General features: G+C 40.6%; 1 protein-coding gene across 1 annotated transcript in view; it reads right to left on the minus strand.

The window, feature by feature from the left end:
• The window catches only part of ENPEP (glutamyl aminopeptidase (aminopeptidase A)), an 89,613-nt gene extending 79,238 nt beyond the window's left edge, over positions 1-10,375 (minus strand). Inside the window, exon 1 of the mRNA XM_014544714.1 lies at positions 9,459-10,375. Within this exon, the coding sequence (XP_014400200.1) occupies positions 9,459-10,084 (626 nt within the window). The 5' untranslated portion in view covers positions 10,085-10,375. The remainder of the gene's footprint in view (positions 1-9,458) is intronic.
• Between the last annotated feature and the right edge of the window lie 14,801 nt (positions 10,376-25,176).

The following is a 25,176-nucleotide window of genomic DNA, read 5'->3' on the forward strand; positions in this document are numbered from 1 at the left end:
ACCAAAAACATATATATATCCTAATATATAAAAAGCCAGGGGCTGTCACGACCGAAACAACCAGACCAACGACCGAACAGCAGGCTGTGTGGGGCGACAAGGCCAGCAAGGGGGTTAGTGAGGGACAACCAAACGACTGAACAGCAGGCTGTGTGGGGCAACCAGGCCAGCAGGGGAGCAGTGAGGGATGAGCAGGCCGGCAGGCAGGTGAGCAGTTAGGAGCCAGTGGTCCTGGATTGTGAGAGGGATGTATGACTGCTGGTTTAGGCCCGATCCCTGGGATTGGGCCTAAACCAGCAGTTGGACATCCCCTGAGGGGTCCTGGATTGGAAAGGGTGCAGTCTGGGCTGAGGGGACTCCCCCACTTCCCCGTGCATGAATTTCATGCACCAGGCCTCTAGTGTATATATATGTATATATATATCAGGTTGTGAAAGACAAAGAAAGACCAAGGGACTCTTTAGTTTAAAGGAGTCTAAAGAGGAATGACACTAAAAGCAATAATGAATCTGAACTGTGAAAAAATAGCTCAAAAGGACATTTTGTGGTTAAATGATGAAGTTTAATTATGACTATGGATTAGGTAATTATATTATATCAATATTAAATGTCCTGGTTTTGATAACTGCATTGTGGTTGTTGGAGAACATGTACTTAAATATATACTGAATGTACTTAAGAAATATATACTGAATGCTGAGGTAAAGGGAAACAGTGTTTCAATATACTTGAGAGAGAGAGAGACAGACATTGAAGGGGGAAGGGAGAGAGAGGAACTAGGACAATATGTAAACCATTGGTGAGTCTGGGTAAAGTGTTTCTAGGAGTTAATTGTACTATTTATGTAACTTTTCTGTAAGTTTGAAATTATTTCAAAATAAAAAGTTACTCAAAAAAGTCTCAGCCAAGAATTTATTCTTCAATAAGTAATTACTGATGAGTTTCCGTGATCATAATTTAACTAGAGCATTGAAATTTCTAACACCGTGCAGATTGCAGCAAATTGCAAATACACCAGGATTAAAGAAACCTGTACACCTTGCTGGGGTACTAAGGTTTTTCAGCTGCACCAAGCTCCAATCCCATGTTTTGTCAGCTGCCCCTTTCTTCTGAATTCTTCTGGCTTCTGATTTCTTTCAGAGGCAGAGGAAAAACAAAAGTCACTCTGCAAGGATGTTGCAGCTTAGTCTCACCTCAGAAATAAACCAGCTAACTAATTTGGGAATATAAGTGTGTGTGTGTGTGTGTGTGTGTGTGTGTGTGTGTGTGTGTGTGTGTACACGCCTCTGTGTGTGGAAGGTGAGGGTGAAGAGGGTGTTGAATTACATGTTCCTAAGTAATAGCTACGGGGTAGGTTTTCAACCATTTTACCAGTCTCAGCTCTATGCCTCAGGGCCCAAGAAAGCGAAGAATTTTCAGTCCTTTCCCCATCTCTCTTTAAAAGAGGTTGTGCTTGAAAACTCAGAGATCCTGTACTTTAAAAATGAACCGAACAGTGTCGGAAATGTCTCTGTGTGGTGCGTTTGCTGGTCCTGTCAGTGAATGTTAATCACGGCAAACCCATGCAGCTACAGTAATCTGGACGTACATTGGTGTAGGCCAAGTGACACGAATTACCAAGAAGAGTTACAAAATGTGCCCTGTTATTTCTAAATTGTAGAACCAATATGACTTTATGGGGGAAATTCTCTTCTAAAAGTAAAACTTCCTAGATTCTAATCAGTCTTTAGCCCCTCATGTGTACTTGCACAAATTACAAAACCTACCATTCTCGGTGCCCTCATCTATGAAAGCTGGTTACCAAAGCACATCAGGCCTCTTCCTAGGGCTGGGAGGAGAAAGAGGGGTAGTTCATGTGTAGTGATATTTGAAACTCTCTTAAAATTTGCATAATGGGATAGGATACACCTCATTCTATTTTCTTAAATTCTGGAAAGCTAGCTATGCTTCTTTTCTTTCCTTCTCTCTTCCTTTCTTTCTTTCCTTCTCTCTTCCTTTCTTTCTTTCTTTCTTTCTTTCTTTCTCTTCTTTCTTTCTTTTCTTTTCTTTCTTTCCTTTCTCACATAGCATATGCAACTTTAATCAACCAAAAGAAAAAGTCCCAAATGAGACACCAACACTTCATTCACATATCTTACAAAAAAAGGACATTCTAAGATTGACAACACTGTGAATCCAGTATTCAGACCATGTAGGCTCCACTCGATTGGTTAAGATCCTTCCATCCTGCGACCACACCAGATGCCTAGGCCCCCAAAACAGCTTTGCACAGAGTGCTCCCAAGTAAAGGCCTGTAACCAACCCGAGATCAGGAAGCAGAGTCCCAACCAGGCTGCCATCGTAGGTCCAGGCTTAGGTGAGCCTGGCTCTGCTTTATGATGTAGCACCTTCCACACCAACAGACTTCAAAATTCATTCAGACACAAATATCTGTACTGGAACAATTTTTTTTTAAATTTGTGTGTAAATACTATAGGTGATATAACAAATTTTTAAAATAACATTTTTCTCATGAATTCCTATTTGACTCAAAAGCTATTTAAATATGCTAAATTCACCTGGCTGGCATGGCTTGGTGTTAACCTATGAACCAGTAAGTCACAGTTCGATTCCCAGTCAGGGCACATGCCTGGGTTGTGGGCTGTGCAGGAGGCAGCCAATCAATGACTCTCTCTCAACATTGATGTTTCTATCTCTCTCTCCCTCTCCCTTCCTCTTTGAAATCAATTATATATATGTTAATTCCATCCAAAGTTACTAAAGTTTTGTATATATATGCAAATTTGAAAAGGAGGCATATGAGAGAGCAGTACAAAACAGTTTTAGACGACAACTTCTTTGGGGAGGTTTTATTCAGTGATTAAACCTTCGTTTTTAAAATCAGCTGAATTGTGTTGCAAATTAATGCGGAAAGCCAGGCTAATAGCACAGTATGTTCATAAGTGACTGCTGGGTCTGTTCTGGATAATTACCGTGCCAGGCACAGGCGCTGAGGTAAACCACTTTCCCATGGGGGCCTTGCTATGCTATGTTAATAAGCCCCTTTCGAGGCCCAGCACATTAAAAATATAATTCTATGTAGCTTATTAATTTATAAAAGGGAAGAACACCCCTCTGACTTCTCTGAGTAAGTCACATCAACGTGACTTTAGAGAAAGCTGAGGAGAGAGGAGGAGATGATGCAATTCACTCTGAATCAACTTTTAAAAATTTAAAAAAAACAACACACTACTATCTCATAAGTCATCTGGCAGACTATTTCCAAGGAAGACTCTCAGGCTATATTCAGCAATTTGATGACTTAATCCAGCAAAATAAATAGCGAGGTCTAGGTCAGTGATGGTGAACCTTTTGAGCTCGGCGTGTCAGCATTTTGAAAAACCCTAACTTAACTCTGGTGCCGTGTCACATATAGAAATTTTTTGATATTCGCAACCATAGTAAAACAAAGACTTACATTTTTGATATTTATTTTATATATTTAAATGCCATTTAACAAAGAAAAATCAACCAAAAAAAATGAGTTTGCGTGTCACCTCTGACACGCATGTCATAGGTTCGCCATCACTGGTCTAGGTAAAAACCTTAAACAAAAGGCTTCTGACACAAGTGGGGCAGCCACGGTTGCTACGTGTCAGTGCAGACCAAAGCGAGTGTTCCACATGTAAGAAGGGAAGTTGATCAGTGCAAGACAGCCCATCCTGCTTATTCAGATTCCAACATGCTTTTGGTGGTTTGAATGAAACCGTTCATTAGTTACCTTTATCTTCCAATTATCTTTCCCTATGTAGAAGACATGCAAGGCCAAGTAAAATCTTTTTTGTTTCCTTGCTCCTAAAATAAATTACTAAGCTTCTTGCAACAAGTAAACAAGACCCAAAAAAATCAATTCTTCATTGATAATGGATATACTGATAGCTCGACATAGCGATCTAAGAATATAATGAATAAACTGACATACACACCCACGCATGTGGGAATGTACCAAACACACTGACCTAAGACCATCCCACTGATTTCCTTTTTTACCATATTTCCACTTAACTCCTAAATCTTTATCACAAGCCTTCACCTTGTGCTGCAGATTTATTTATCCAAATGCCTCCTAGACATCTTCCTAGATGTCTGACAGGCATTCAACACATCTGACACTGAACTTAAGACCTTCCCTTCTCAATCTGGTTCTTCTCTTCTAATTAATGTGTGGCTATTACTCAGATCAGGTATCTGGGACATCCTAGGCCCATAAGTTTACCTTAACCCTCTGCATAGTCAGTTTGTAAATCCTGATTCCTTTCCTCCAAACTGCCTTCTCCATTGTGTCATCTTCTGTCTATCTTGAAGCCACTGTCCTACCTGATCTTCATCTCTTTCCGGGTCATTGCACTGTCTCCCATATACCCATGTATGAATTTGGCTCTTTCCTTCACCATCCACTTCCAAATGGTGACCAGTTAATTTTTCTTGCATAATGCCTTTCATCTGCTATCCTTCCTTTCCTTTCTCGTGGGTTTTCAAGAGTTATCTCTAGCTAAGCTCTTCCTATAAACCTCTCCCACAAACTAATTTTCTCCCCACTCTGCTCTTCTGACTTGGTGCCTTTCCTTTTTACTTGCTTTGCCTTCTCAGTTTGCCTATTAAAATCCCACCATACTGTTAAAGTCAGTGTCAATCCTACCAATGTTCTGAGGACGATCCAGAAAACTCAAACTGGAAACCATCTGTCCTCCTTTTAAATCCTTGTAATTTCTATCAGTTCCAATCATCTCAGTCCTTAAACCATAAAGATCGAGTTCCTAAATTTACAAAGAAAATATGTACCAATTCCACTTCCCTTCAACAAGATGGACAGAAAACAAACAAGGAAAGTTTCCGCCCTGATTTGGAAGGTAGAGATGTCATTGGTGGAAGCTGGACTCCTTCCTGGGAAAGGGCCGTAGCCATGCGGCCTGGCCCCGCTTGTTGCCAGAGGACATTAGGAGTGGAGAAGCCAGTGTGAACTGTTCCCATATATTCATCCAATAATATTGGAGTGTTCAGTGTGTGCCAGGCAGTGAACAAGGGAGGCTTAGCTTACTCTCAGAGACCCACAGAAGAGTCCAGTCACATAAGGTAGGGAAACTACACTGTGGCAGTCTCTGGAAATTCATATGGACACTGTCAGAGGAAAGTCCCTGAAAAGTCTCACCATTAAAAAACATACAAGAAATCCTATTGTGTTTAATATTATTGCACAAACTAATTTGGCCACAGTATCCCTCCCCTACTTTTGTCCTGGCAAAATCTATTGCTATCCCATGCAGTTCTGTGCGACACACTTTGGGAAATGCTGTGTAAGATTAGTTTAAATGCCGAGAAAGAAATGCTCAACTTGGGAGTGAAAAAAAATATTGTTATATACTTGGAGATTTGAGTAGAGGGGACTCTGGGAAAAGAACAACTGAAAAGAGTATGGGAGTTTGGGTGGTGTGGGCAGGGAAACATTTCAAAAGTTTCAATCCTTTTTAAGTGTTTTTTTCTCAGACCTTAAGAGAGTAGTAGGAAAAGTGACTTTTAAGTTTTCCACATGCTCTTCTCCTAAGCCTCACTACAAGTCTGTCCCCAGCAAGGTGACAGCTTGACATACGGAACTCTAAGCTGGCTCGCCCTTCTTCTACAACTCTCCTTTACCTTAGCATTTTGAGGGAAAGAAGCTACTGAGTTCATTCATGTTTAGTTTGCATTAAGGCTGCAACAATAATATCCCAAACTGCTAATACTCAATCCTGGAGTTAAATTTTACATTAAGGCAAAAAAGTCAGAGAATATGATTTTGATTGCATAAAGTGTATTACTATAGTGGTGCTTTAAATTGCAGGAGCTTCGAATATGACAAAGCTCAGTCTATAATGTGAAAGCATGGTGTTGCTCCAATGAATTCACTCTTGCCATCCTTATATGGACAGCGATGGGAACCCCCAGAGGCCTGCATTGTCCAAAGGCTTAAAAGAAATGCATTTTTTCTCATATGTCTGAGATATTTCCTAACAAGCCAAACCAAAAGTATTCCATTGAGCCTAAATGAAGTTATTGAGTATGTGCCAGGGCTATTCCAAAGCGTGTATGCAGTGCACAACTGGCAGCATCCTGTGTAATATGAGAGCCTCAAAAGCTACCAATGAAAACAAACTCAGGAAGACCAATCTTCCCTGAGAACCTAGCAGCACAGGCCTTCCTCACCAATCTTGCGACAGCATAGTGTTTGCTGCCCAACAATTAAGACAACTGAGTTTCCGAATGTCAGCTCTCACACATATATTTTATGGTAAAATTAACTGGTGCGGTAAAATAATCCAAAGAATCACAGTAAGTAATACATATTTTAGTGTACAGTGTGTGGTTTTCTTAAATATATTTATATTTAAGAGAGAAAGGGGAGAGAAATACAACGATGAGAATCATTGATCAGCTGCCTCCCGCATGCCCCCTAATGGGGATCGAGCCCGCAACCCAGGCATGTGCCCCTAATCAGAATTGAACCCGGGACCTCTCAGTCCGCAGGGCAACTCTCTATCCACAGTGTGTGTCTTTTAAATTTATGAAATATGTAACAGAAATTTATTAATGGAACCTTGTTTCATATTTTTTTGGCCTTCCTATGATGTATAGAATTTTTATGAAATATTTTGATGGCTTTAATTGGATGAAATTTCTATTATTTTCACAACCTAGGAAGCAGTTTTAAAGTCTGAGAAATAGTAATTTTAAAGCTTTGACTCAATTTATACTAAAGAATTTTTAGTATCTCTTGAAGGCGGATATTCTTCAGAATAGTATGCCTTTCCTCCACCAAAGTGCAAACACTTTAAAAAATTATGTACTGTTAGCGTGGCTCAGAAAAGTAGGTACTTTCATGCATTGTTGGTGGAAATGTAATTTGGGACATACTTTTTGAAAGTTGGTTTGGAGACACACATAAATACATATGTGCATGCACGTGTCATATATATGTGCATCGTATATATGTGTGTACTAGTATATATATGTATAAATACACATGTGCATGCATTTATACATATGTAGTTTGGACCATTTTCCTAAAGAAATCTTAGAAAATGTTATATATTATTATAGAGATGTTCATTACATTTTTATAGGTGTTTCTAGGTAAAACATAGGAGCAACTTAAATGCTCAGGCTTAATGGAACAATTGAATAAATTATATTCATACAATGAACTACCATGTATCCATTAAATCATATGGAAGAATAGCAAATGACTTGTTAAAGTGTTGATATATCCTAAAGACTATTGCATAATGCTGTGCACAGCATAATAATGCCATGTTTATGTGTTCAGAAAAAAAATGCTAAAAGAATATTTGCCTAAATATTAACAATGACTATACTTGAGCGATGGACTTATAAATGGATTTTTATGTTTTCCTATAAAATGTTCCCTGTCTTCCAAGTTTTCTGTGGCAATGTGTATTTATACTATGTTCTTTTCTGACTTTTTTATAGTAATAAAATTCTGGAAACAAGTCAAATGTGCATCAGGGAATTGGTTTTAAAAAATAGTGCATTTGTGCAGGGAAATATTGTACCATTTTAAAAATCTGGCTCTTAAAAATATTTAAGAATGAATAAGAAATGCTTATAATAAGTTAAAAAGGTATATAGATGGATTGCCATTTTGATCGCCTAGAAAAATATTAGAATTACATTAACATGTTAATGGGTTACAAATGAATGGTGGAAGTATTTATTGGTTCTTTTGATTTTCCTTTTTAATAATTTTCTATGCATTCAACATATGTAATTTTTATAAACAGAAAAATGTAAAAAATAAAGAAGTTTGGTTACTATTAAGATACACCATCTATAGGAGCATGATTCCTTCACACTGGCATTTCTACCCAATGTATCAGTGTACTACACAGTAAGATAGGGATATTTAAATATTTTATTTTACTACTTGGGTCTCTCTGACAAACAGAAAGAATTTTGGGCAAAATGTTCCCTTTGCCCTATAAGATACTTAGAACAACATGGGAAAGGGATGTATAGTGAGCTGGCCCCAGGTTCACATTTCTGAACTGTGATACTACGGTTTCTTACTCATTTACCTGTTCAGAATCTAAGTAAGCAAAGGTCAAAGCAGTTTCAAGTTCAGTGACACTTCAGGTGTAGCCTTCCTCCTTGATACAAGAGCCACACCCACAGTGTGAAGGTTTTTTAAGATCATTGAGTTTATACCTTTAATACAACTCTAGTGGCAGCCTCTGATTGATTGTCAAGGCAAGTAACATCTTTGTTGGACTCAGGAAATGAAGTTGTGTACACACACACACACACAGACACACACACACACACACACTTGGAAGACTGTGGGGAAGAAAATGTTTTTATGTCCTTAACTATATATCTTTAATGTTCACACACACACACACAGACACACACACACACACACACTTGGAAGACTGTGGGGAAGAAAATGTTTTTATGTCCTTAACTATATATCTTTAATGTTGCAAAAAGCTTATAAGGCATTCCCATGCATATTGCATCATCAGCAATAAGTCCAAAGATGTATCTATGTGCTGCCACTGATGTGTGGACTCAGTATTTATTGAAAGCTTATCTGTAAATGATTCTGGCTAAATGAGATAAAGGACGAAGTCCTGCCTTCATTCCTAGATGGAGTCACAAAAGACAACTCCATGAATTTTACATACTCTTTCCATGTCTTTTCTCTAGTAAAATAGTCAAAATTATAATTGACACGTACTGACTTTCACTTAAATTGAGTGTAATAGCATTTTAAAGGTTCCGTTTAAAAATCATCGCCATGGGACCCACGAATATCGCCAGTGAAATTTGCCAAATACATGTATTTCAAAAATCTGAGTTAGTTTATACTAAATATTAAGGATCTGGCCCTGGCCGGCGTGGCTCAGTGATAGAGCGTCAGCCGGAGAACAAGGGTGGCGGGTTCGATTCAGGTCAAGACCAGGTACCTGGGTTTCGGGTTCCCCTCCCCGACTGGGGCACGTGCAGGAGGCAACTTGTGAATGTGGCGGCTCTCACATCGATGTTTCTCTCTCTTTTCTCCCCCCTCCCTTATTCCTCCAAAATCAATGGGAAAAAAAAATCCTCCAGTGAGGTTTAACAGAAATAAAATAATAAAAAGGACATGGTTTAGCATATAATAGTTTTTCCAAAGGAACAAAAGCCTTACACTGATTTTTCTTTTTTTTACACTCTGTGCAGTTCACTCAAAACTTTCAAATGTTATGGTTCTGAACAGACCCCAGGGCAAGACTTTGTGCCTCCCAGAAAAACAGGCAGCGTGGACGTCCAGGATACACAGCAGACCAACAAACGAATGAAAAGGTGGAAAGCGGAAAAGAAAGAAAAAAAGAAACGGAAAGCAAGCATGTGCGTCGAGGGGACATAGAGCAAAAATTAATATTTACTTGATCTGCCCGTTCTCCACGTAGGTCGTCCTATAAAAGCCCACGAGCGAGCCGTTCAGCTGGCCGGCGAACTCCAGGGTCAGGAGGTAGAAGGGCCCCTCGCCGCGGGTCGGGGCCAGCTCTGTGTCGGCCTCCACCACCACGTACTCCTGCTTTCGGTACTCGAAGCAGCGCTGCACTCCCACCGCCGCCCCCGAGGGCCCGCGCAGCACGGGGAGCCGGCTGATCTTGGTCTCGCGGAGGTGCAGCCACAGGTGCCGGGTGGGCGCGCTCACGTTGATGGCGATGGTCACGGTGCCCGTGTACGTGTCCTGCTCCAGCACCGGCTTCACCTCCAGGTCGTAGTGCACCGGGCTGATGGAGTCCGGGAGCCTGAAGTTCTTCCAGCCCCCACTCTCATCCTCGCTGGCGGGGCAGACCCCCTGGTCCTGGGGAGGGCCCGAGGTGGGAGGCCCCTGGGTGGGGGGCCCCTGGGTGGGGACCTTTTCCACGGGGTCACACGATCTGGTCAAGCCAACAGCGAGTCCTACGATCAAGCCTACACCCACCACCACCGCGCAGATGATGGCCACATGTTTCCCTCTAATGCAGTATCTCTTGGAGTCGTCTCCCTCCGCAAAGTTCATTGTTGTTTCCAAAGACAAAGGCTGCTCCCGAAAGGATGTTAAAACTAACTGGCGGACGTCAGCAGACTTCCTTTTTTTAAAATGGGGGGAATGCCCTGGTTTGGGCAGCCTGTTTTCACTTTCCCCACACCTCTCTCTGGCTTCTCTCCCTGCACGTTTCCCCCAGCCACTCAGGGATGAATGCGGAGGAGGGGCGGGGTGGGAGAGGAGCTGAGCGGGAGGGAGAGGACTGACGAGGAAATTGTCCCCGCTGCCTTATAAGCAGTGCACCCCCACCCCACCCCTCGGGCGCTGGAGGGAGTTAAATATAAAACAGGGCTTAGCTTATCAGCCAGCAGGAGGATGGTCCTTTGCCAAAGCTCTGTCAGCAGCTTTCTGGAGAACATTTGGGAAAGGGGTGTGCTGGCCATAGAAAAACTCAACCTTTGTCACCGGGTCTCTGCCTTCTTCCTGCTGTGCTCGCGGTCTCTCTCTTCACCAAAGGGCTTCTTGAATTTCAGCTGTTTTATCAGGTAGCTTGCCAAAGAAGCCAAGTGTTTTCTTTTCATTCTTTCCCTCGTGTTATGTAAACATTCAGATCCTGCCTTTTGCCAAAATTCATGTCCTGGAATCGGATGCTCAGAGCGATGCATAGATTCGAGGACCACTGGGGTACTCAGTGAGTATTTGATGAACGGGGGAGTTAGTAAGGCAGAGCCAGGTAACCCTCAGTGAGTACAGGGGATGCTGGATGGAAGAGAAGGGGAGACATGAAGAAATTAGCCAAAGCAGTCCTGCACCTGAAAAGCCCAAGAGACAGAAGGGAAAAGGATTGGAAAGTCAGAACTAAACGAAGGTAAACTTGTTAGATAATCGTGTCAGGTTAGATACTTGAACTGGATTAGATAAATTTATCTCTGCACTTGCCTCCAAGGGAGATTTGCTTTAGATTTGGATGTGGTAGATCACATTTGGAACAGATTCTGATGGGAAAGGAGGCCTGTTGGGAGATTCATTATTGCTTCTGAATGATAAGGTCAAGGGGAGAAAATCGTGTCAGGTTAGATACTTGAACTGGATTAGATAAATTTATCTCTGCACTTTGCCTCCAAGGGAGATTTGCTTTAGATTTGGATGTGGTAGATCACATTTGGAACAGATTCTGATGGGAAAGGAGGCCTGTTGGGAGATTCATTATTGCTTCTGAATGATAAGGTCAAGGGGAGAAATCACAAGAATGACCCCCTTGTTAAAATGTAGGCACCCGAGCCTTCTCTATTAGTAGCGATACAATAATAATTATAAAAATTTTGAAAACTTTCTATATGCTAGGTACTATACAAGAATTTCATAGAAGTTATTTAAATCTTTCCAACAACTCTATAAGAGTGGTACTATTATGTTGCCTATTTTAAAAGTGGGAAGACTGATATTTAAGAAGGTTAAGTCATTTGCTTAAGGTCACACAACTGATAAATAGCAGAATTAAGGTTGGAACCCAGGTTGTCTGAATCCAAAGCCCATATATCTAACTCACTGCCTCCATTCTCTGAAGAGGAGAAATGTTTAATGGGGAGAAATGTTTAAAGGATAAGTAACTATGAAAAACTTGATCAATATTTCCCAAAGTGCAATCCATGGATATTAATAGATATACTTATATTGGGGGGAAAATAAAATATTGGGGACTAACTATGCTTATGGGACATATTAATCATGCTCTATTAACCATGATTGCCTTGTTCTGGTTAAAGAAAGGACATTCTAGCCTTAGCTGTTTTGGCTCAGTGGATAGAAGGGTCCTGTGGACTGAAGGGTCCTGGGTTCGATTCCAGTCAAGGGCACATACCTAGGTTGCTGGCTTGACCTCCAGTAGGTAACCTGCAAGAAAGAGGCAGCCAATCAATGATTCTCTCTCATCATTGATGTTTCTATCTCTCCCTCTTCCTTCCTCTCTAAAATCAATAAAAATATATTTTTTAAAAAAGAAAGGACATTCTAACTTGGCTGGAAGTTGTATGTCCCCAGGACCTTGGACCTGGGAGTCAACCTTGGACCTAACAATCAACCTTGAAACCATTCTCATTCAAGAACTTCCTATTATCATGGAAAGATTAACAACCTTGTTGCCGAAACGATGGAGTCCCACCCCAGCTTCCCACTTCCCCATATCTGTAATCCCTACTTCCCCATGTAATCTTTGTCTTACCCTATATAAGCAGCTGGATTATGGGGGGCTGCAGAGCAGATTTTAGTGGATGACCTGCTGCTCTCCCATACTGCTGGCAGTATTTGAATAAATCCTCATATATGATTCAACCCTGTCTCTGCTTAATTGGCTCAAGTAGTGACAGGCAGCACGGACCCATTGGTTGTCCGATTACATTACAGAGCAAGCAATGCTGGGTTAGAAAAAGTTATTAAGTTCTGTCACTACCTTCCATTCTCTCAGAGTCTCCAGATGGTATTACACATGCTGTGAATGTCCCAGGCAGTATGTACTATTGAGTAGTTTCTACACTTAGCAGAAACATTTGTCAGTGTGTTTTTTATATCTATTGATATGATAATATGATTTATATTTTTTAATTTTGATAATGTGGTGTATCACAATAGTTGATTTGCAAAGATTGTACTAACTTTGCATCCCAAGAATAAATCCCACTTGATTGTGGCATAGGTCTTCTTTAATATATTATTTAATTTGGCTAATATTTTGTTGAGAATTTTTGCATCAAAGTTCATCAGTGATATTGGCCTATAACTTTCTTTTTTAGTGTCTTTTTCTGGTTTTGGTATATAGTAATGCTAGCCTCATAAAATGAGTTTGGTAGTCATCCCTCTTCAATTTTTTGGAATAGTTTGAGAAGTATAGGTATTAATTGTTGGAATGTTTGGTAAAATTTACCTATGAAGCCATCAGGTCCATGTTATGCCCAGATTTCAGGATCCCCAAGAAACCACACCAGGGAGCCAGCCGTGTCCGATGCAAAAGCATAAGAGTCTTTATTCAAGCCCGGGCTTGGCTCCCCTACCCTCCTTACTGACGCAGCAGCAAGTGGCAGAGAGAGAGCTAGCCCTGTGGGAAGAGGGGTTTTATAGGGGGTTGGAGTAAGGGGAGGAGAAAGGACTGTGGGCCCTGCCGATTGGCCAGGCGCAAGTCGGTGTCTTGTTACACAGGATGTGGTCATATCTATGGTGCGCACTTCCCTTGATTGTCATTGGTTAGTTTAAAGAAGTCCTGGGTGTGGCTAGCAGAGGCTTGGGCTTCCGGGAAGAAGCCTTGCCGAGCACATGGCTGCCCAAAAATGGAGGATCCAGGGTAAGATGGAGGGCATAGCCTTTACCCTGGGGCAAGATGGAGGGTGTAGTCCTTGCCCTTTCAGTCCATAATTTTGTTTTTTGGAGGGTTTTTTTGGTTACCAGTTCCATTTCATTAATAGTTATGTGGATGAAAGGGGCCACATGCTAACCTGACAAGCTCAGGGAAGGCTTGCATGGCAATCTTGCAAACTCAAAAGACCTAAAGCAACCGCAAAGGATGGTCTGACATTAAACTTTAACTAAAGTACTTATGGTTGCTAGTCATCTCCTAGGCTTTAATCTTCCCTGACAAGGTTAATCTTTACCTTAACTGAGCTTATTGTCTTTTTGCATGTATGATAACATATCATTGAACTGTCAGGGTAACAACTTCCCTCCCCCCCCCCCCCCCCCCCCCCCCCCCCCCTTGTTATCATGTTGATTGTTGACTGTTAACTATCCTGTACCCACCTAAGTAAAAGAAGTATATATCTTATCATTTTACTCTTTATCCAATCCCAGAGGTTTCCTCGCTTTGCTTTATCCTGCCTCTCTAATCTATCACCAATTGATTTCATGTAACCCACTTACATCTCCTCCTTTGATTGCAATGTATAAAAATAGATGAAAAACGCCATTCTCTGAAGCATTATTCCAATCCGTTGAGATTCTGCTTCCCAGCAATTATCAACAGTTTGACTCAAATAAACTCACAAAAATTCTTTATAGGTTTGAATGTTTTTACGTTACCAGTTATAAGTTTGTTCTGATTTTTTGTTTCTTCCTAATTCAGCCTTGGAAGATTCTATGTTTCTAGGAATTTATTCATTTTTTCCAGGATGTCTAATTTGTTGGTGTATAATTGTAGTGTTTCCTTATAATGCTTTGCATTCCTTTGGTGTCAGTTGTTATATTTCCTCTTTCATTTCTGATTTATTTATTTGGGCCCTCCCTCTTTTTTTCTTGTTGAGTCTGTATAGGCTTACCAATTGTGTTTACTCAAAGAACCAGCTCTTGGTTTCATTGATTGTTTCGATTGTTTTTTTTTTCTTTTTTAGACTCTAATTTATTTAAGTGTAAGTTTAGATTGTTTTCTTGAGATTTTTCTAGATTCTTAAGGTAGGCTGGTAATGTTATGAATTGCACTCTTAGAACTGCTCTGGCTGAATCCCATAGAGTTTGGATTATTGTGTTTTTATTTTCATTTGTCTCAAGGTATCCTTTGATTTCTTTCTTGATCTTGTTGCTTACCCATTGGTTAGTAGTAAATTATTTAGCTTCCACATGTTTGTGCATTTTTCAGTTTTCTTGTAATTGATTTCTAGTTTCATATGATTGTGATCAGAAAAGATGCTTTATATGATTTGTCTTCTTAAATTTATTGAGACTTGTTTTGTGGCCTAACATGCAGTCTATCCTTGAAAATGTTTTATGTGCACTTGAAAATGATGTATATCTGCTACTTTTGGGTGATATGTCCTAAAAGATCAATTAAGTTCCTGTGGTCTAAATGTGTTATTTAAGGCCCTTGTTGCCTTGCTGATTTTCTGTCTGGATGATCTATCCATTGATATCATCCAGTGATACTGGAGTCATACTGTGACTCCATTACTGTCCTTCCCTCCCTTTATGGCCGTCATAATTTGCTTTATATATTTAGGTGCTCCCATGTTGGGTGCATAAATGTGCATGATATTTATATCCTCTTGTTTAATTTATTCCTTTATCATTTTGAAATGCCATTCTTTGTCTCTTGTTGGAGCCTTTGTTTTAAAGTCTATTTTGTTTGATATAAATATTGCTACCTCAGCTTTTTTTCCCTTTCAATTTGCATGAAATCTCTTTTTCAAGCCCTTTACTTTCAGTCTGTGTGTCTTTTGATCTGAAGTGGGTCTCTTGTAGGCAACAGATGTTCAAGTCTTGTTTTCGTTGCCCATTCAACCACCTTATGTCTTTTTGTTGTTGTTGTTAATCCTCACCTGAGGATATTTTTCCACTGATTTTCAGAGAGAGTGGAAGGGAGGGGGAGAGACAGAGAAACATTGATGTGTGAGAGACACATCAATTGGTTGCCTCCCCCATGTGCCCCACCCAGGGTGAGAGATGGAGCTTACAACAGAAGTACATGCCCTTGACTGGAATCAAACCAGGGACCCTTCAGTCTGTGGGCTGACGCTCTACCCACTGAGCAAAACTGGCTAGGGCCCACCTTATGTGTTTTTATTGGAGCATTTACTCCATTTACATATATAGTAATTATTGATAGGTGTGTAGTTATTGCCTATTATTAATTATTTTATGTTTGTTTTTGTAGTTTTTCTCTATTCCTTTCTTATTCTCTTGCTCCTTTTTCTCGTATTGATGACATTCTACAGCGTTGTGTCTGGATCTTATTTCTTCATTTCTTTGATATCTTTTGTAGATTTTGGTTTGTGGTTGTCTTGTGCTTCCTATATACCAAGCTATGTTTATATCAGTCTATATATATAAAGTTAATGGTCGCTTAAGTTTGAACACATTCTAAAATAGCTAGACTCTTATCTCATCATTAATATAATAATTTATATTATTGTCATTATTTTTTACTTCTTTTTTTTTTAAGATGGTAAAGAAGACTTTATTCAATAGAGAGTAACAGTGGGGGTTTGCAGTAGGGGAGACAGATCAGGTTCAACCCTAAATGCAATAAGGCTAAGTGGAGATGTATAGCCAAGGATCAGGGTAGGGGCAGTGGATGGAATATGACTAAGAGAAAATATTAGGGGCAGAAATAGAATTGGTAACTAACTATAATTATAGGAAATACTAGAGGCCCGGTGCATGAAATTCATGCACTGGGGGGGGGGGCGGTCCCTCAGCCCAGCCTGCACCCTCTCCAATCTGGGACCCCTCGAGGGATGTCCGACTGCCCGTTTAGGCCCGATCCCTGTGGGACATCCCTCTCACAATCCAGGACTGCTGGCTCCCAACCACTCACCTGTCTGCCTACCTGATTGCCCCTAACCGCTTCTGCCTGCCAGACTGATCAACCCCTAACCACTACCCTGCCAGCCTGATCAATGTTTAACTGTTCCCCTGCCGGCCCAGTCGCCCCCAACTGCCCTCCCCTGCCGGCCATCTTGTGTGTTGGAGTGATGGTCAATTTGCATACTGATTGTGACTAATTAGCATATCAGGGCTAATTAGCATATCCCTCTTTTATTGTGTTGGAGTGATGGCCAATTTGCATACTGATCATGGCTAATTAGCATATCCCTCTCTTATTATATAGGATTAATCATGTTCTGTTAACCATGATTGCTTTGTTCTGATCATTGAATCAGTTGTTGATTCCCTCCAATGTATTCATCATCATTATTGTATTCTTTATTTTTGACTGATTCTTTTTTGTCTTCTATCTCTATTTTTATGTTTTCTATCTCTTTGTTAAATTTTTCAATGTGTTCATTTTTCTTCTCCTAAGTTCACTGAGTATCTTTATAACCAGTGTTTTAAACTCCACCTCTAGTAGAATATTGCTTGACTCCCTTTCATTTAGTTCTTTTTCTGGAGTTTTGACCTGTTTTTTTAATTTGGGACATGTTTCTTTGTCTTCTCAATTCGGCTGACTCCCTGTGACTGTTTTTATGCATTAGATAGATCTGCCATGTCTCTTGGTCTTGACAGAGTAGCCTTATGTAGTAGGTGTCCTGTGGGGTCAATTGGTGCAGTCTCTCTGGTCACCTGAGCCAGGTGTTCCAGGAGTGTCCCTTGTGTGGGGGTTCTGTGTGCCCTCATGTTGTAGTTGAGATTTGATTGCTGTTGGCATGTTAATAGGTGGGATTGATCCTCAGGTTGACTGGCTGAGAGGAATGGCCTTGACTCCAGTGGATGAGCTTTTTTTTGTTTTGTTTTGTTTTTTAAATATTTTTATTGATTTCAGAGAGGAAGGGGGAGAGTAGGAGAAATAGAAACATCAATGATGAGAGAGAATCATTGATCAGCTGCCTCCTGCATGCCCCCCACTGGGGACCGAGCCCACAACACAGGTATGTTTCCTTGACTGGAATTGAACCTGGGACCCTTCAGTCCCCAGTCCAACACTCTATCCACTGAGCCAAACCAGCCAGGGCTGGATGAGCTTTTTTACAGGGACTGACCGTACAAAGTAGGATTCACTTCAGTGGGCTTCTGGTGCCTGCTGAGTCTGCCCTTTGGGTGCTTCATTTGTGGAGCTGGTTGGCTTGTGCTCTGTTGTGGTCTGAAGCTGGCCACTATGTGTGTTGGTTCTGGGCCCTCTTGGGAGTGTCTCTTGTGCAGGCCCAGTTCAGCCAGTCTGTGCCCCCCAGGGCCACCTGGTAGGAGCTACAAAGTGACCTGTGATTGGTTTCCACCTGTGTTGGGCTTGGAACCGATGCTAGTGTCAAGGTTTGGTGCCTCTTTGCAAGTAGTATGGGGCACACTTAGGGCAGCCTTTGCTTGTTTGGTGTTTTAGGACCTTTGAGAGATTTTAGGAAAGTTTGCAGCTTGAACTGATTTTAGGAAAGTCTGTTACTTAAGTGGAAAAGGTGCTGGAAATAGTTCAGTTTGGGCATGCAAGTTGAGTGGGGCAGGGTCTCAGGGAATCACCAGGGTGTAGCAAATGATGTCAACCAAGTTAATAGAGAGCTCAAATTTGGTGTCCGTATGGGCTGGGTTGGGAGAAGACTCAGCAAAAGAACAATGGCACCTGCTGGCTCTTCTGTCCCCAGAGAGAGATGCCCTGACCTTTCCCTTCTAGCTCTTGCTCTAAATACAGTCAATTCAGTTCCTTCCCATATGTCCCTGCTGCTTTTCAAACTATGGCCCCAGCACTGGAGCTCAGAGTGAGTGAGTCTGTGCTTAGGCCCTTTAATACCTGCAGCGCCCAGGTACCCAGCAGCCCTCCATCTCACTCAGATGCAATCCACTCTGGTTTTCACAGCCAGGTGTAATCAGGAATTTTCTTCCCAGCACTGATGCCTCAGGCAGGGGACCCCAATATGGAGTCGGTTTCCCTCACTTCTTAGGGGAAACCTCCTCAACCGAGACACCCCTCTCGTTTCTTAACCACCACACCATGAATGGGAAACCTGTCTGCTCCTATCTTTACCATCTTATTAGTCTTCTTTATGTGGCTTCTTCTTTATATCCTTAGTTATAGGAGTTCAGTTATACGTGGTTCTCAGTGATGGTTGTTCTGTAATTTTGTTGTTATTTTGGTGTAGTTGTGGGAAGAGGAGAAAGCAGAAGCCTAATATTTACTTTTCAACATATATATACTGGACAAAAAAATCATAAGATAAACTAAAATGTGGACATTAAAGGAAATATTAGTAAATGCTCTGACACGCATGTATGTAAATCTCTGCTTTGCTCCTAGTAAGTAGAGGTTTTGAAGTATTCAGAAAAGCAAGAAAAATAAAATGAAAGGATTTATTTTCCTATAATTTTAAATTGCTTTTCTATTGGGTTCTCTAATGTGCAATAATGCAGTGGGAGACAGCGGCAGGATAGAGAAACAGCAGGAGAAAAATAGTAGCGATAATGTAGTCTAGATTTCCATAGTTCTAGAGAATTTCAAATTTATCTTTTTTCTTTTCAAAATTATATTTCGAAATTTCATCAGTGCTCTATATTCTGAGTTATAAAGTTTTCTAAAATGCTTAATTCACTCAATACTTTCTCTCAGCCTTTGTAGTATCAAAATTCTTGGCGATATTTTCTTTTCTCTCTTCTGTCTGCAGCAGTCTGCAAATGCAATGTTGATGAGGAGTAAATATCCCACCCATAAGGAGTCCAAGAGCATTATACTAGCAATGATGATTTTGGATCATGTTTCCCACAAAATTTCTAATAGCTACATTCTCCACGTTAAGTGATAGTATTTCTTTCAGAGGAAAGGCCTGTAATTTTCCAATCTTCATTTATTAGCACTGGCTGTTTTATTTGAAAATGTCTTTATTACCACATTAATCTTAACAAATAAAGTTGTCTTTAATTTTTGTTTTCTTTGGTAATAAAGATGTTAACTGTAATATGGTGATAAAAGTCTTCCATGGGAGTATTAGGGATGTCATTTCTTCCGTTGTTGTACTCTTTTCTTGGCATCTCTTCCATTTTTCATTTATCACTCTTTAGTATGCTTTTGTCTTAAGGTGAAAAATGGTCCCCCTGCCAAAGACATTCACATCCTAATGTCTGGAATCTGTAAATGTTACTTTACATGTTTTGTTTTTGTTTTTAAAGGTCTTTGCAGATTAAATTAAGAATCTTGAGCCTTGGCCGGTGCAGCTCAATTGGTTGGAGCGATGTCCTATGCAGCAAAGTTCCTGGTTGGGGCACATGCCTGGGTTGCAGGTTCAATCCCAGGTTGGGGTGTGTGCAAGAGGCAATCAATCACTGTTTCTCTCTCACATGAATCTCTCTCTCTCTCTCTCTCTCTCTCTCTCTCTCTCTCTCTCTTCCCCTTCCTTCCTCTTTCTCTAAAAATCAGGGGAAGCATGCCCTTGGGGAAGCATTGGAAAAAAAAAAATAAACCCAAATCAACTGACCCACTTAAAAAAAAAAAAAAGTAAGAATCCTGAGATGGGGAGATTAGAGTGGAATTATCTGGTATCAGAGTGGGTCCTAAACACAATCTCCTGTGTTGTTATAAAAGGAAGGCAGAGAGAGATTTGAAGATGACTGTCTTAAACCCGGACGACCTTCCAGACGAAGCCGGGGCTGTGAGGGACGCCCGGGTCCTGGGTGCCAGAGGGAAGCCAGTGCTGGCAGCTGGGGGAAGGACGTTCTACTCTTGGAGGAATTTCGTGCATCAGGCCTCTAGTAAATAAATAAAAGTCAGTGTATTTAAATTAAAAAAAAAGAAATGCTGTTAAAACTTTTATAGAGGCCTAAGGCTATATATCCAAGGCAAAGTGGTCTTCTCACACATGTATAAAAACTATTCAGCTATATGATCAATACACTAATGTTTATTTCCCATCATGGCTGATCCAAAAAATTATTTTGACTTGATTTTCTCTGAACAGACTTGTCTCACCGAGACGGGGATACACACAAAATAATTTTTCCAGGTCCCACACTGCTTCTAGAATGGCCTAGATACAGCAACTCTCTATTTTATTTTGCAAAATGCCATTGTATGTGTACTTCAGCACAACATAGAAACACATGTAAGTAAAGGTAATTGCATTGAGCTGGAAGGAAAGGGAAGGAAAAGGAGTGACACAGAACCAACCTCCTTAGTCATATTGGTGCCAGATGTCTTCTATCTGCTGTCTTTTGATTCATCCAGCGATACTCTGAGTTGTTATTATGAGCCCCAGTTGCTACTTAATCATGTCTTTCTGCCTCCAAATCTAATAGAAGGAATTTAGCAATATTTATGGGCTAATCCAGACTTTTCCATGGTTTTGTATTTTAGTTACATTACAAGCTACATAGATCTTTGCATCTAGGCTAGGCAACAAATCACATTTATAATGTTGTTTCCAAACAAGAATGTGCTAGAAGATCCAAATATAGTACTTATTTGTTTATCCGGTCATCAGTCCTCTCAGTGCCCTGGGAGAGGCCCCTTTCCAACATGTTCAGAGCTGGGGGGCTATTGCATTACTTTTTGGAGGGTGTTCCTGTTTGCTTGCGGTGTGCAGAAATTGGTCTTATAGTCTAAGCCAGTGGTCGGCAAACCGCAGCTCGTGAGCCACATGCGGCTCTTTGGCCCCTTGAGTGTGGCTCTTACACAAAATACCACGTGCGGGCATGCACATACAGTGCGATTGAAACTTCGTGGCCTATGCGCAGAAGTCAGTTTTTGGAAAGGAGATAGACAAAACAAGTATACAATACGAGTGTGGATGGGAGAGTTGGAAGGGGTCGACCTCAGCGGACGTACCTCAATCAGATTGAGGACATTTTTAGCAAAGGCCAGCTTAGGAGTACCATAATTAAGTTAATAACAATGTACCTACCTATATAGTTTAAGTTTAAAAAATTTAGTAGCTCTAAGGAATTTCAATCGTCGTACTGTTGATATTTGGCTCTGCTGACTAATGAGTTTACTGACCACTGGTCTAAGCAGTGTAAGTACTGCCTAGCTTATTTGGTAAATGATGATAAAAGTTCAAAAGAACAACAACAAAAGAACAGGAAGTGTGATGCTCTAATACTGTTTAAAAAACTGATTGTTATTCTATTTTTTAAACAAATCATAGATTTGAGAAACTGAGTAAGTTATCATTTCAGATGATTTTAATGAAGGCTTTCATTTTCTTTTCTTATTTTAGTATTTTCCCTTTAGCTTATAGAAACACTCATGCCCTCACCCCCTGGTGTCTGTCCATTGGTTATGCTTATATGCATGCATACAAGTCCTTTGGTTGATCTCTCCCCCTTACTCCCACCCTTCCCTCTGAGGTTTGAGCTTCTCTGTCTCTGGATCTGTTTTTGTTCATCAGTATATGTTGCGCATTATATTCCACAAGTGAGTGAGATCATGTGATATTTATCTTTCCCTGACTGGCTTATTTTGCTTAGCATAATGCTCTCCAAGTCTATCCATGCTGTTGCAAATGGTAAGAATTCCTTCCTTTTTACAGCAGTGTAGTACTCCATTGTGTAGATGCACCACAGTTTTTAATCCACTCATCTGCTGATGGGCACTTAGGCTGTTTCCATTTCTTAGCTGTTGTAAATTGTGCTGCTATGAACATAGGGGTGCATATATCCTTTCTGATTGGTGTTTCTAGTTTCTTGGGATATATTCCTAGAAGTGGGATCACTCGATAACTGATGTTTTGTGTGTCTCAACTACAACATAGATATGAAGTAACTGCACCCACATCCACACTCAGAGTCACCCACGTCAGTCTGAGGTAACACGGACAGCACAGTCTGAACCAATCTGTGACTTCAGTCATAACACTCAGCGTTCTGTTCCGCGTCTCTCTGAAGGCCAGCATTGTTCATTCCCCACAACTACTTATAAAGTTATTTGCATAATAACTATGTGTCTTTCAGCACAGAATCCCTTATTCATTTGGTTGCTTTCCTTTAGCAACTGAAACTCAATCCTGCTGTCTCTAACGCAGTGGTTTACGAGGCAATAAGATATGTGGAGATTCATATAACAGTTTTATCAACTGGACTCATGTAGACATGCGAACCTGATAATTAAGGACAAAGGTACATTTGAGGTCCAAGGTAACTGTTGGTTTACTGGCAGTGACAGGCTAATTGCTCAGGAAGCATATTTCTTTTTCCTCCTGGACTCACAGCTGGCCAGTGTTTTTCAGCCTACTTGGCAGTGGAAATGTGACTCCATTTTGGCTTGTGGAATGTGAAAAGAAGTGCTATATTCTCTTCGGACCTTGTCCACAAAAACCACTTGTGTGGTCCTATACTCTCTCTTCCTTTGCTTACCAGCTAGATGTTGACACCCAGGGAAATCTGGAAAGGCACACATTGAAGAGGAAAAAGGTGGCAGGATTTTGGCTTCCAATGACTATATCCCCTCCCTAACTCTATACTACCAACGGATTCTTATGTGAACAAGATAAATTTTATTTATCAAAAGATGGAAGAATTCTCCTCTAGGGTGGCTCTAATATTATTTACCATACATATGAGTTTTATTTAATTGCTGAATGTTTACTTCAAGCCAGTAGTTGTCCATGAGGGACAATTTTGGCTCTCCTCAGGGCACACCTGGTGGTATTTGGCAACATCTTTGATTGTCAGGACTTGGGGAACGAAAGCCAATACTTACACTTGCTATTGGCTTCTTGTGGGTAGAGATCTAAGATGCTGCTAAACATCAGTGCACAGGACAGCTCCCCGTATGTCATCTAGTCCAAATGCCAGTCATGCTGAGGTTGACCAACCCTGCTCTAGGCTATATGCACATGGGAAAAATAAATATCCTTAAATATTTGGTTAGTTGTATCAAATGCCTAATTTAGTAATCTCCTGATCCTGTCCTTGATTAATTTAGATTCTTATTTTGATGCTGTGATCAACTGATAGCGTTGATCATGAATTGCCATTTGTGCAAAGCTCTGTAATCTCCATAGCCCTCTCACCCTGTCCTCCCTTACACGGTACAATTCTCACTGCTATGTCCCCAGCAACACCTGGCAGAGAATAGGTGTTTGATAAATGATTCATGAGCAAAGACAGAATGAAAGCAAATAAAAGCAGAGAGGAAAGAAAAGAATCCTTCCTTGCCCTGACTCTCCTTTCCCTTAGCTTCTGTGACGCCACATTGCTTTGGTTCGCCTCTCCCCGTGTCTTCTCTTTTCCTCTAAACGTAATTCTTCCACAAGGCAGACCCTTTCTCTCCCTCCATTGGAGAACTCAACCGTCATGTTTTTTCTGAGAACCCTCACATTTCATCAGTAACCAGTTTTCTCCTGAGATTCAAGGCCAGCATAGCGTTTTCTACTCCCTTTGTGTCCCCCACACTGCATCGCATGGTGCTAAATTCATAGAAGATATACACATGGAATGGAGGATAAAATGATGCTCGGATAACACTTAAGCTGAAAGAAAAACTCGTTTTCTCTTTTACTTATAAATTTACAAGTTTAACTAATTATAGAAAACAGCATTTTACCAGTTTTTCATTATAGAATAGTAATCAATTTTATTATGCTACTGTATTTAACTGTTTTAATTACTAATATAGGCTTATTGTAGAAAAATAAGAAAATGCACATAAAGTAATATATGTGTATATACATTATGCAATAAAAGCAGTCAACAAAATGACAGGGACAATATAAAACTCCCCCAAAGACTGAAAAATATAAATCAGAATGTTTAAAACAGCGGTTTCTTTGGTAATATATAGGACATAGAAACATTTTTTTGCCCTTTTGTATTGTTTTTGTTTTGTGTATTTTCTTTTTTTTTAATATATTGTTATTGATTTCAGAGAGGAAGAGAGAGGGAGAGAAAGACGGAAACATCAACAATGAGAGAGAATCATTGATCGGCTGCCTCCTACACAACCCCCACTGGAGATCAAGCCCGCAACCCAGGTATGCGCCCTGACTGGGAATCAGACTGTGACCTCCTGGTTCATAGATCGATGTTCAACCACTGAGCCACACCTGGTCAGGCCTGTGTAGAGCATTTTCTGAAAGATATGTTACTTTAGTATTTAGTGAAAAATAAACACACACATACATGTCATACTGGGTCAAGTTCTTCATTAAAAAAAGAATCTAGCCGAAGCCGGTTTGGTTCAGTGGATGGAGTGTCGGCCTGCGGACTGAAGGGTCCTGGGTTCGATTCCGGTCAAGGGCATGTGCCTGGGGTTTGGGCACATCCCCAGTGGGGGATGTGCAGGAGGCAGCTGATCGATGTTTCTGACTCTCTATCTCTCTCCCTTCCTCTCTGTAAAAAATCAATAAAATATATTTAAAAAAATTAAAAAAAAAAGAATCTAGGTGCTCATTAGCACCTGTTACTTCCCTGTATTTTAATGACCATCCCTTTCCAAATCTTGACCTACTAAGTTAAATAAATCAAGACAAGATGTTTATGCCGTCTCTAAAAAATACAAATCTATTTCCTGTCATCATTTTATACTTGTAGTTTTATTAAGATAAGTTTAATTATTTACCTGGGTCCTCCTTTAAACACTTTTTTCATAAATCATGTTTTCATTGCTGACCTCTGATTTGTGCTGATATTTACATTCCATGTGCTATCCACTCCCCTCCAATCTCCTTCCCACTTCCCGGCCACCCCGCCCATGCTGAGGCCCTCACTCAGGCTTTATTAAACCTCACTCCTTTCCTTGG

The sequence above is a fragment of the Myotis brandtii genome, unplaced genomic scaffold, assembly GCF_000412655.1.
Source record: "Myotis brandtii unplaced genomic scaffold, ASM41265v1 scaffold38, whole genome shotgun sequence".
Lineage (NCBI taxonomy): Eukaryota > Metazoa > Chordata > Mammalia > Chiroptera > Vespertilionidae > Myotis > Myotis brandtii.